Source organism: Megascapheus bottae, chromosome 25, assembly GCF_031878675.1.
Source record: "Megascapheus bottae isolate mThoBot1 chromosome 25, mThoBot2.hap1, whole genome shotgun sequence".
NCBI lineage: Eukaryota > Metazoa > Chordata > Mammalia > Rodentia > Geomyidae > Megascapheus > Megascapheus bottae.
The window spans coordinates 6100282-6113274 of NC_143533.1; the positions used below are offsets into that span (position 1 = coordinate 6100282).

The 12993-nt window shown below is 39.8% G+C and overlaps 1 protein-coding gene across 3 annotated transcripts in view; it reads left to right on the top strand.

The window, feature by feature from the left end:
- Positions 1-12993, top strand: part of Smg1 (SMG1 nonsense mediated mRNA decay associated PI3K related kinase) — an 88923-nt gene that overhangs the window by 49348 nt on the left and 26582 nt on the right. For all 3 annotated transcript variants that reach the window (XM_090358109.1, XM_090358110.1, XM_090358111.1), the window contains 14 exons: positions 1126-1273; positions 1874-2033; positions 2836-2956; positions 4022-4270; positions 4621-4905; positions 5749-5893; positions 5991-6129; positions 7316-7546; positions 7659-7836; positions 8256-8417; positions 9415-9632; positions 9919-10073; positions 11257-11479; positions 12477-12723. In XM_090358109.1, coding sequence (XP_090214235.1) covers positions 1126-1273; positions 1874-2033; positions 2836-2956; positions 4022-4270; positions 4621-4905; positions 5749-5893; positions 5991-6129; positions 7316-7546; positions 7659-7836; positions 8256-8417; positions 9415-9632; positions 9919-10073; positions 11257-11479; positions 12477-12723 — 2661 coding nt within the window. The remainder of the gene's footprint in view (positions 1-1125; positions 1274-1873; positions 2034-2835; positions 2957-4021; positions 4271-4620; positions 4906-5748; positions 5894-5990; positions 6130-7315; positions 7547-7658; positions 7837-8255; positions 8418-9414; positions 9633-9918; positions 10074-11256; positions 11480-12476; positions 12724-12993) is intronic.

Below are 12993 nucleotides of genomic sequence, written 5' to 3' on the forward strand. Positions count from 1 at the left end.
GGAAGTCATAAATTTAGGTTGATAGCATATGATTTGGGAAATGATAATTTTTTTTCGTTTTTTCTTTTTCCCCAGTCCCTGGGTTTGAGCTCTGGGCCTGAGCATTGTCTTTGTGCTTTCTCAAGGCTACAGCTCTACCACTTGAGCCATAGCACCATTTCCAGCTTTTTTTATGTATGTGGTACTGAGAAATCAAATTTGGGTCTTCAAGCATGCTAGGCAAGCACTCTACCACTAGGCTAAACTCTCCAGCCCCATGAAAATTAATTTTCTTAAAACGAAGTAATCCAGAAAAATGCTACATTAATACTTTGAGATTTTGTTTGGAAAAGTACAAAGCATTTTAGTTAAATAGTTTACTTTCATCCTGTTGTGGTTCACTAATTATATCTTGATCACACATTTTGTAAAATTTTACAGTATATAGTGAATGAGTATTCTGTTTGTCTTGATTTTGAAGATCTAATAAAGCTTACCAGTGTTAAGATTTTTTTTTTTAAATTTATCATGGGCTTGAATTCTGGGCCGGGGCGTTGTCTCTGAGCTCTTTAGCTCAAGGCTAGTACCCTGCCACTTGAGCTATAGAGCCACTTTCAAGAATTGTCTTTTTAAATTATAGGTAGCTGATGATTTTGGGGGTGGGGGGATAGTTGTGGGGCTTAAATTCAGGGCCTGGGTACTGACCCTAAGCTATTTCTCAGAAGCCCTGAGCTCTGCCACTTTAAGCCACAATTCTGCTTCATTTTCTTCTCTTTCTTTTTATTGGTCACTCCTAAGGCTTGAATTCAAGGCATGGACATTGTCCCTGAGCTTCTTTTTTGCTGAAGGCCAGCACTCTACCACTTGAGCCACACTGCCACTTTTGGCTTTTTCTGTTTATTTGGTACCCAGGGCTTCAATCATGCTAGACAAGCACTCTGCCATTAAGTCACTTTTCCGGCCCACAAGGAGAAATTTTATATGAGGTCATTGTGTTTAAAAGGTGTTTAATTATAGGGTTTAGCAGCCTTAATTTACAACTGAAAGGAGATATTTATTGATCATTGTGTAAATATTGCCAAGGTAAATTCTCATTTGTGAACATGAAAAGAAAATTATATAATGAAATTTATCTAACTTCTTTAGATATGAAAAAACTACTTCCTAACATGTTAAGTCCGGACCCAAGGGAACTTCAGAAATCCATTGAAGTTCAGTTGTTGAGAAGTTCTGTTTGTCTGGCAACTGCTTTAAATCACGTAGAACAGGATCAGAAGTGGCAGTCCATAACTGAGTAAGTTCAATCTTACTTATTTTCATGTTTTGGTGCAGGGATTTGGACTCAGGGCCTCTTGCTCTCTTAAGCTTTTTCATTCGAGTCTGTGCTCAACTACATGGGCAACAGCCCCACTTTTGTGGTGGTTAGTTTGGAGATTTGAGTCTCACAGATTTTCAGCTCAAGCTGGCTTTGAACCAAAGTCCTCAGATCTCATCTTTCTCAGTAGCTGGGATTGCTTCTGGGCCACTGGCATCTTGTTAGTAAGTCTAATGTTCCAGAAGTAAAATCTGCCTTATGTATAGTAACTTTATGTACTCATTCATGCATGCATGCACACACACATGGGTAGGAGCATTTAGAAGGAGGCAGTTGCCGAATCACTGAACATTGATGGATTTGAAAGTTTCAGATGTCGTCATGATTGCCACTTGTCAAAACATGTAGGGATAAAAGTGGAACAGTATAAAAATCCTTTAAAGCAAATGTCTATGAATCAGGATTGTCATTTTTCCCATCTTCAGATATAAAATGTAGTATCTTACAACTGCCTTATTCCTTCAGTAGTTTGTAGTTGAACAATCTCGTTAATTAATTGGGGTAAATGCTTTTTTTCAGAAACGTAGTGAAGTACTTGAAGCAGACCTCTCGCATAGCTATCGGACCTCTGAGGCTGTCTACACTCACTGTTTCCCAGTCCTTGCCCGTCCTGAGTACCTTACAGCTGTACTGCTCCTCTGCTTTGGAGAACACAGTTGCTAATCGACTTTCAACAGAGGTGTGTACAGATGTGTATAAGCATATCTTATAACTATAGAACCAAAGACCTTATTCTTTCCGTTTTTAAAATAGCAGATACGGTTGAACAAGCTATTAAATAACCCATCTGTAAGCCGATTTTCACTTGAGATGTATGTGGAGCAGATGGAAGGACTTAAGAACATTATTTCAAGGAAGACAAGACTAATTGTCTCCCTGAAGGTTTTTTTTTCCCCCATTTTCTTTTTTAATGTAAAGGGCTACCATATATAAAGATATTTAAGCATAATATTTAAACTTACATAGTAAATGCACTATTGATTTTGAGTAAAATACATTTTTACAATATTTTTTGTTTTTTTTTTTTGCCAGTCCTGGGGCTTAAATTCAGGGCCTGAGCACTGTCCTTGAGCTTTTTTTCCTCAAGGCTAGTGGTCTGCCACTTGAGCCACAGTACCACTTCCAGCTTTTTTCTATGTATGTGGTTTGGAAGAATTGAACCCAGGTCTTCTTCATGTATGCTAGGCAAGTACTCTTATCTACCACTAGGCCAGATTCCTAGCCCTAATACATTTTTACAATAAAAAATGTATTTGCTTTCCTGGTAAATATATTGGCAAGTTAGATTTAATATTCTGAATTTATTTTGCCAAACAGGTTGTCTTTTGGAATGTATTTATCTCTTGTAATGACAAAGTGGAAGGGGATAGGAAAAATGAATCAGTCTGAACCTGCCCACCTATACTTGGGCCTGCTCATACTAGCAGTGTGCCTATAGACTCGAGAGGAGCATGTCACACAGGGTCTGTTTCCTTTGGCAGGACTGTCTTATTCCACTGTACAGTGAAGCTTTACGCTCATGCAAGCAACATGATGTGAGGCCCTGGATGCAGGCATTACGGTACACCATGTACCAGAATCAGTTGTTGGAGAAAATCAAAGGTAAATTACTTTCTTGTTCTTCAAATTAGCTGTATTGATAAATAAATTATAAGTGTGAAGTTGGAGGCCTATTGGCCCATCTCCAACTGTGCAACCACCAGTACAAATAGAGAGTGTTGACCCAGAAAGCTCCTCCTGTCTCTCCAGTCTTCTCCTTCCTCCCCTAGCCCAGCAGTTGCTGATTTGCTTTCTGGCACTGTCAATGGCTTAGGCTTTGGGGTTATGTGTAGTGTTCTTATGGCTATGACTACCTTCTCATGCTTACCTTAGTTTTCAGATTCACTTCTGTTAAAGCTGTCAGTAAGGCTGGCCTTTTTATTGTTGAGTATACCACCACTCAATTCTTCATTCTCTGGTGAATGCCTTTATTCTGTTTTTTTGGGCACTTAAGCATGAAGCTCCAGTAGACGTTGATGTACAAGTCTTTGCATTGTGTTTTTTTTTAAATAAATCCTAGGAGAGAGATTCTTGTGTCACATGACTTAACTTGGTAAACAGTTTGTCACTTTCCTCAAAAGTGGTTCTTTGTAGAAACTTATGTCTCTGTCCCAGTTACTTGGGAGGTGCAAATCAGAAAGACTGATGTTCAAGGCCAAGCCAGGGAAAGTTACTGTGACTCCATCTCAGTAAACAGGCTGGGTGTGGAGGTTCACGCTTGTAATCCTAGGTATAGGGTGTTTCTGACAGAAATCACAGGACCCTATCTGAAAAGCAGATAAAGCAAACCGAGTTGGTGGTGTACTTGTCTAGCCAACAGTGTCAGAGTTCAAACTTCAGTACTGCAAAACAAAAACCTAAAAAAGGTGGTGTTCTATTTATATTTGGTATCTTACAAAAGTTTCAGTTTTTCTAAACCATTGTTATTGTTGTTCTTACTGATTTTATAGTCTTCTGTTAAGTTGAATCGCTGAAAGTGGGTGTAGTTGTATCATAATTTTATCTGTATTTTCAATAGCATTTGTATAATGAACATTGTATATCTTATTTTTTAAATACTTGTTCCTATCTTTTCAGTGAGTTAGATGAAGTGGAATTAGGGACTAATGAAACATTTTCTTTCTCCAGAGCAAACAGTCCCAATTAGAAGCCATCTCATGGAGTTAGGCCTGACAGCAGCCAAGTTTGCTAGAAAACGGGGGAATGTGTCACTTGCAACAAGACTGCTGGCACAGTGCAGTAAGGTTCAGCTGGGAAAGACGACCACTGCCCAAGATTTAGTCCAGCATTTTAAAAAACTCTCAACTCAAGGCCATGTTGATGAAAAGTGGGGGCCTGAACTTGATATTGAAAAAACCAAACTGTTGTATACGGCAGGTTAGTAAAATGAATTATAGTTACTGTTACAGTATAATAAAAATGTGAATGACTTATTAAGTATAGTTATAGGCAGTAATAAAAAAATGAGAATTTCTGTAATTTTTGAGTTTTGTAACATGCAATCCAGTGCTTTTGGAAGGAAGTAAATCTCTAGTGTATACTAATTTTAATTAATGTGTGCTAATGAGCATATTATATTCTTCAAGTGGGAAATACTTCCAGAGATCACTGATTATTACTGAATTTACATTTTTTTGAAAAAAGCAAAATACTGTATTATTCTGAAATAATTTCATTTGCTTTTAAGGGTAAATTATCTTGCTTGCTTGCTTGCTTGCTTGGTCTAGGTCAGTCAACACATGCAATGGAAATGTTGAGTTCTTGTGCCTTGTCCTTCTGCAAGTCTGCCAAAGCTGAATATGCAGTTGCTAAGTCAATTCTGACACTGGCTAAGTGGATCCAGGCAGAATGGAAAGAGATCTCTGGACAGCTGAAGCAGGTCTATAGAGCACAGCAACAGCAGAACACCTCGGGTCTTTCCACTTTGTCTAAAAACATACTCACCTTAATAGAGCTGCCCACTGTCAATACGGTTGAGGAAGAGTACCCTCGGATCGAGAGTGAGTCAACAGGTAGGATTTGTTCTTAACTTTCTTGAAAAGTACTGATTTTGGAAGGTTAAAGGTTTTGTTGTAAAAAATATGACCAAAATATGTACTGTATTGCCTGGAAGTAACACATTTCTTTGGGATCCAGTGTCACACTTTCTAGATCGAAGCTGCTTTTATGACTTAAAGAGGTTTCTGGTAGAAATCAGGTCCTGATCCTGATACCTCAAAGGTCACCACACATCCTGAGGAGCAGTGAAGAAATAAGCGTAGCCTGTATTGGCCTTGAATGATGCAGTACAGTTTTCTTACTCCTCAGGGTCTTTATGCACGCTCGGCAAACACTCTACCACTAGGCCAAACTCCCAGCCCTCTAGCACTTTTAAAAAACTGAATTAATTGTTCCTAAGGTTTATGGTTATAATAGATGTGTTCTAGCCTTGGTGGCTCATGCCAGTAATCCTAGCTACTAAGGAGGCTCTGCACTAAAGTCAGTGAGACTCTTTATCTCCAATTAACCACCAGAAAACCACAAGTGGCCCTGTGGGTAGGGCAGTAGCCTTGAGCTGAAGGGCTCGGGGATAGCCCCCAGGCCCAGAGTTCAAGTCCCACAACTGACAAGAGAGAGAGGGATGGGGGTGGGGGAGGTGTTCTATAGCTGCTGAACCAAGCTTTACTTGAAATGTCAGGTTACTGATTGTGCTTTTCTAAACTCCTAGTATGTTACAATCTAAATTTGTAACTTAATCAAATTATGTATTATGGAAATTACTGCTTGCAGATGATGACCTAAAATTTTAATGGGAATGCCAGAAATTTCTGGATGTAATGCTGAATTCTTTCATTTTTTTCTCCCTGTCACGACAGTGCATATTGGAGTTGGAGAACCTGACTTCATTTTGGGACAGTTATATCATCTGTCATCAGTACAGGCGCCTGAAGTTGCCAAATCATGGGCAGCATTGGCTAGTTGGGCTTATCGGTGGGGCAGGAAGGTTGTTGACAATGCCAGGTATGTAGAGTGTAGTGTGGAAAATAATGCATTTAGAATGTCTAATAATTTGATGTTGAAGAGGCTGAAATACTTGATGACTTGTTTATTTTTATAGTCAGGGAGAAGGTGTTCGTCTGTTGCCTAGAGAAAAATCTGAAGTTCAAAATCTGCTTCCAGATACTGTAACTGAGGAAGAGAGAGAGCGAATATATGGTATTCTTGGACAGGCTGTGTGTCGGCCAGCAGGAATTCAGGCAAGGAAAACATGATCTGTGGTGGTGGGGTGGTGACAAGGTTGCTACTCTACTCAGTGGTGGTCTGTATTTCTGTAGCTGTTGAATGAGACAGATACTATTGCGATATGAACCTTTGAGTTTTAAGGTGTGAAAACTTGGTTTTATTTTTTTCTAAGGGCATTGTTTCTTGAGAAATCAAGTTATTTCCTTAGGTACCTTTTAAAAGTAGATGAAATTCTAGTTTATAGAAATTAAATTTCTCTTAATTACTCTTGTGATGCGGAAATTAGATTTTAGGGTTAGTGATGCAGCTCAGTTATAGAGGGTTCAACCCCCGACACTGGAGAGTACGGGTAGGGTACCTAGGTTAGGAGCTGTTAAACACACCAGTGCATGAACTTACCCCTAGAGGTTCTGATTTGTGTGTGTGTGTGTGTGTGTGTGTGTGTGTGTGTGTGTGTGTGTGTGTGTGTCTTACCAGGTGATTCTCATAATAGCCAAAGTGAAGACCAGTGGACTTACGCGATGAGTAGTGTTCCTTCCCTCTCTTACCCAAGAGACATATCAGTTCTTGAATTCTATTGAGTATTCAGTTGCAGTGGTTAGAAACCTGGATTTCATTTGCCAGGCTGACCTCTGATGTGTGAGTTCTTCCCTAAACAGTGGCATCTATAAGCATCTGTGAAAGAAGGTGTTAGGTATGTATGCAGTATTACAAAGAAAGGAACGTATTCACTATTTAGCTTTAAACTTTTGAATAGAGTATTTTTTTTTTTTTTTTTTGCCAGTCCCGGGCTTGAGCTCAGGGCCTGAGCACTGTCCTTGGACTTTCTCAAAGCTAGCACTCTACCACTTGAGCCTCAGCACCATTTATGGCTTTTGTCTATGTATGTGGTACCAAGGAATCGAACCCGGGTCTTCGTGCATGCTAGGCAAGCACTTTAACCACTAGGCCAAACTCCCGGCCCCTGAATAGAGTATTTTTAACTTTCCTCCAGACAGAACTTTGTAGTTTAGAAGCTTTTAAAGCACAAATAACTCAGTCTTTCGTCTTTGCTTTAATCTTTCATTGGGTTCATTAATATAGAGAAGCCTATTGACGTTGAGTACCACACTAATATTGTAGATTATTATGTCTTTCTGTGACTGTACTTTTCTTACTTTATGTTTTAAAATTGCCATTTGATGTCCAATTTTTCTCCAGGATGAAGATATAACGCTTCAGATAACAGAGAGTGAGGATAATGAGGAAGATGACATGGTTGATATCATCTGGCGACAGTTACTGTCAAGCTGCCCATGGCTTTCTGAACTTGATGAAAGTGCAACTGAAGGCGTTATTAAAGTGTGGAGGAAAGTTGTGGATAGAATCTTCAGCCTGTACAAATTGTCTTGCAGTGCATATTTTACCTTCCTTAAGCTCAATGCTGGTCAGGTAGGTGGGGTGGCATTATGCTATAAGACAGATCATTTGTACTACAGGTTCTTTTTAGTACAAAAGCCAAGGTAAGAAAATGGACTTTCTTGCTTTAATCTTTCCCTGTCAGATTCCTTTGGATGAGGATGACCCCAGGCTACATCTGAGTCACCGGGCCGAGCAGAGCACTGACGATGTGATTGTGATGGCCACCTTGCGGCTGCTCAGGTTGCTTGTGAAGCATGCTGGTGAGCTCCGCCAGTACCTGGAGCACGGCTTGGAAACAACACCTACTGCCCCGTGGAGAGGTAAAGCCTAAACAAAATGAATAGGAAAAGAGAAGAGTAGCTTCTTAAGTTTTTGAATGTGTTGGAGAATAGACTGCTTGTTATGCATGAAGACTTGCCATCCCTCTAACCTTTCCAAATAGTGAGAAGATGGTAGTGAAAATAAAATTTGAAAAGGTTTTTTACTTAGCTTTAGTAAAAGTTTATTTGTATCTGCCTTCTTTGTAATTCATTTCTCTACAGTACTTTCTGGTAAAAGGTTTGTATCCTAGCTAACTTAGAAATCAAGAGCTATTACAAATAGTTTGTTGTTATCACAGGGGCAACTTTAAGTCCTTTAAATTTGCTCCAATACTGACAAACATAGGATTTTAACCTTTGGCATCCAGTATATTGACAGATTTTAAATTTTTTTCCCTCCTTTTTTCTTACCCTTGAAGGAATTATTCCACAACTTTTCTCACGCTTAAATCACCCTGAAGTGTATGTGCGTCAGAGTATTTGCAACCTTCTGTGCCGTGTGGCTCAAGATTCCCCACATCTCATATTGTATCCTGCAATAGTGGGGACCATATCACTCAGCAGTGAATCCCAGGCTTCAGGTAGGCAATGCTGAACTATTTTGTGTATATATTACAATTGTTTGAGGTTTGTGTACTAGAGTTGGTAGCCTTTTTTTTTGTTGTTGTTGTTGTTCTGTTTTTGCTTTTGGGTTTTTTGTTTTGTTTTTTTGGTAGTAAGAATTATTTACTCTGAAGGGCTAAACTCTTGTGTATCTGCCTCTGCCTCTGGGATCTGTGTTTTGCATATTCTCTTTAGTCCTTACTGAGACTCACAAACCCAAGGAGAAGTGGAGTTTTTCCCATCAACATAGGCTCCTGGAACTCAAATTGACAGCTAAGGATTAGGCCAAGTTCTAGACTGGAAGAACACCTGATTTGTTAGAAACTCATCCTCTCTTGCTGCAGGGTGTTTTTGTTGTTGTCAACCATGGGGCTTGAACTCTGGATACTGTCTGTGAGCCCTTTAGCTTGAGGCTAGCACTCTACCACTGAGCTACAGTGCCACTTCTGGTTTTGTGGTGGGTAATTGGAGATAAGAATATCACAGACTTTTGTATCCAGGCTGGCTTTGAACTGCGATCCTCAGATCTCAGCCTCCTAAGTAGGTAGGATTACAGGCGTGAGTCACCAGTGACCAGCATCCTGCACGTCTTTTTTTTGGTGGGGGGGTAGGGGAGGGGGGGTTAAGGTAACGTTTATAAATTTGAAAGATCTGCTTGTAAAATAGCAGAATAGGGGCCAGGAGTTTGGCCTAGTAGTAGAAGTTCGATTCCTCAGTACCACACACATAGCAAATAGCTGGAAGGGGTGCTGTGGCTTAAGTGGTAGAGCTCTAGCTTTGAGAAAGTCCAAGGACAGTGCTCAAGCCCACGACTAGCCAAAAAAAAAAAAAAAAAATCTGTATTCCTTCTTAGTTATCTTAATGCATAGAAGGAAAGTAAGTTAAATAAGATGTGTGAACTCCACTGGTTTTCTGTACCAGCCTGTGCCCATAGGTCAGGTACTCAGATTATTCCCTTTGCCCATTCCACTGTAGGAAACAAGTTTTCATCTGCAATTCCAACATTACTTGGAAATATTCAAGGAGAAGAATTGCTGGTTTCTGAATGTGAGGGAGGAAGTCCTCCAGCTTCTCAGGATAGCAACAAGGATGAACCTAAGAGTGGATTAAATGAAGACCAAGCTATGATGCAGGATTGCTACAGCAAAATTGTAGATAAACTGTCCTCTGCAAACCCTACTATGGTATTACAGGTACAGAGAAAGCAAACTTGTATATTTCAAATAGTTTGATTATACACCCTGCCCCTAAAAGCCCTAAAAATATAATACTCATATAGACTGTCTTGGAAATAGTATTTGAGAAGCAAAGCTTCAAGGATTATGAAAGCTTTAGGGATTAGTTTCATTGATCTTTGTGGATCTAGTTGGCGGTTCTGTAGTTGTGCAGTGAGCATTTAAGTTGTAGTGCCAGTGTTTGCAGGGAGAACTGCATGTGAGCTGACCTGAGGCAAGATGAGTGGATGTGCTATGTACGCAGGTCCAGATGCTGGTGGCGGAGCTGCGCAGGGTCACTGTGCTCTGGGATGAACTCTGGCTGGGAGTTTTATTACAGCAGCACATGTATGTCCTAAGACGGATTCAGCAGCTAGAAGATGAGGTGAAGAGAGTCCAGAACAACAACACCCTACGCAAGTATGTATTTGTCTACATTTGCTCAAAACATGAAGCTCTTGCCTTTTTTATTTTTAAAGATGTAATCTATTTGTCATCATAGCTACTTTTTTTTTAGAAGGGGAATGGCGGGGCTTAAACTCAGAGCCTCTGTGCTCAAGGCTAGTGCTCTACCACTTGAGCCACAGCACTGCTTCTGGCTTTTTTTCTGAGTAGTTTATTGAAGGTAAGAATCTCATGAGCTTTTCTGTCCAGGCTGGCGTTGAACTGCAATCCTTAGATCTTAGCCTCCTCAGTGGCTTGGATTGTAGACTTGAGCCTCATAGCCACTTTTAACTGTACTTCCATTCACACTACTATGCAACCATTAGGACTTGTACAATTCTTTATCCCAAAATAAACACATAGTTAATCATTAAGTACTAATTTTTTTTTCCTATTCAAGACTAATATGGCCCCTGGCTACCTCTTTCAACTTGTTAATTTTTGGGCATTTTTGTTAATAGCCCTCCTAATGGGTGTGATGGGGTACTCTTTGTGGTTTTGATTTGCATTTCCCAGTGACTAAGATGCAGAGCATCGTTTCATATGCTAAATCAATTACTGGTGCATCTTCTCTGGAGACTGTTAGCCCATTGATGCTGTTTTTGAATTGCATTGTGATTTTGTTGTGAGTTATAAGAGATTTGAAAATACTTTTCTACCCCTCTGAATTCTCTTATTGTTCTCTTGGCACACAAATATTTTGAATTTCAGTTTAATCTTTCTTTCCTTTTGGTGCTATGTCCAACAAGTGATTGTTAACGCTAGTGTCACAGAGCCTTCCCCTTTATGTTTACTTCCAAGGATTATATAGTCTTTAGGTCTTTATTCGATTCTGAGTCATCTCTGGTTATGGTATAAGGATAGGATCCACCTTGTGGTTTTTGTTATGCAGATAGCCTTTTTTTGCCCAACAATATTGAAAAGAGAAGCTGCTTCTTATAGGCAGGGTTATTTTTCATCCTGCTGTGTTAGTAGGTTACTTTGCCAGTGTTTTATTGTTTGTTCTTTGGTAGTATTTACTAGAACTTCATGCATTTGAAGCATGTCATAGCTGGGGAGGGATTTAGCTGTTTAGTTTTCACACATGTTTGCAATATATTCCAGTGGGTGTAAAACTTGAATATGGTAACTTTTTGAATAAACATGTCTTGCTAAACAGAGAAGAGAAAATTGCCATCATGCGGGAAAAGCACACAGCTCTGATGAAGCCCATTGTGTTTGCGTTGGAGCATGTGAGGAGTATCACAGCTGCCCCTGCAGAAACACCACATGAAAAGTGGTTTCAGGATAACTATGGTGAAGCCATTGAAAATGCCCTAGAAAAGCTGAAGACCCCATCAAACCCTGCAAAGCCTGGAAGTAGCTGGATTCCATTTAAAGAGGTATATATAATCGTCTGAACTAAGGCCGTTGGAGTGTATGTGTGTGTTGTTTTGGATTGAACCTAAGTGACTTGGGCATACTGGTCAAATCCTTTTGCCACTCAACTATGTCCACAACTCCTCATCCATTTGCTGTATGTAACTAAACAGTGATCACGTGAAAATACCACAGTTTATTCTGTCAGTTGATACTTGTGAGATTACCAGTTATTTGGTTTTTTACAAACAAGTTTGCTAAAGATTGCTTTGAAAATTTTCACGTAGCCGGAGCCCACTGTGCTAAGTCAGGAGCAGGTTGTTTAGTTAGCTATAAGTAGGGGCACCACTGGACATTCCATCTATTGTTCATTGTGATTCTTAGAAGGGATTGTAGTTTGTAGCGTACTTGAAGTAGTCAGAGCTGTGTTTACTTTTCTGTTAAAAGCATTCTTACCTAAAGCCATGTATGATGGCACATGCCAATAATCCTGGCACTTGGGAGGCTGGAGGATCTTGAGTTAAGGCCACCCAGGGCTACATCATGAGACTGTCACAGAAACAAACTCTTTCCCTTTGTGTTTTCTTAAGTGTCTTAGAACTATGCTTCACTTTTCTCTTTTCCAGTGCAAGCTTTTTTTTTAGGTGAAGCTTCTTTTTTAAGTGGCTTCCTAAGAGTAAATGGCCTATAGCCATCTGCTAGTTATATCTTTTGCTCCATAGGGAGGGCCATATTGATTTGTTTTGGCATTGTTTAGGCATAGTGGGTAAATAAGGACCAAAAGCTAGAATTTGTGACTATAGTAGTAATTTTCTTCTGTTTTGGTTATTTGGACAGAGGAGGAAGTAGAAGGACCTTATCAAATGGCAGCCATTCAGAGCAAGGCAGGGTATCTTTGTTTTACCTCCAATGTGGACCATCTTCCCAGCAGTAGTTATGTGTAAGGCTGAAAATCAGTGTGAGAGGAAATGTGTTATAATCCTAACATAGATTTATTTTTCCCCCATCTTATGAGTATAGATAATGCTGAGTTTGCAGCAGAGAGCCCAGAAACGTGCAAGTTACATATTACGCCTTGAAGAAATCAGCCCATGGTTGGCTGCCATGACGAACACTGAAATTGCTCTTCCTGGGGAAGTCTCAGCTAGAGACACTGTCACAATCCACAGTGTGGGTGGAACCATTACAATTTTACCAACTAAAACCAAACCCAAGAAACTTCTCTTTCTAGGATCAGATGGAAAGAACTATCCTTACCTTTTCAAAGGTAGGACTTAGCTCCATTTTCATGCAAAATGTTAGTCTTACTGTGTGTGTGTGTGTGTGTGTGTGTGTGTGTGTGTGTGTGTGTTGACAGGTTTATTTCTGGTGATTCACTATAAGTCCTCTTAACTATATGAAGTAGTTTGAAATGCTAGTGTTTGAGCAGCAGTGGTTGGATGTGTTTATCAAGATTTCCTACCCTTACTCCTTGCATGAGAAACATTAGAAGCAGTTCTGAGGTACCATGCATAATGCTAATTCCTGAATAGAATCT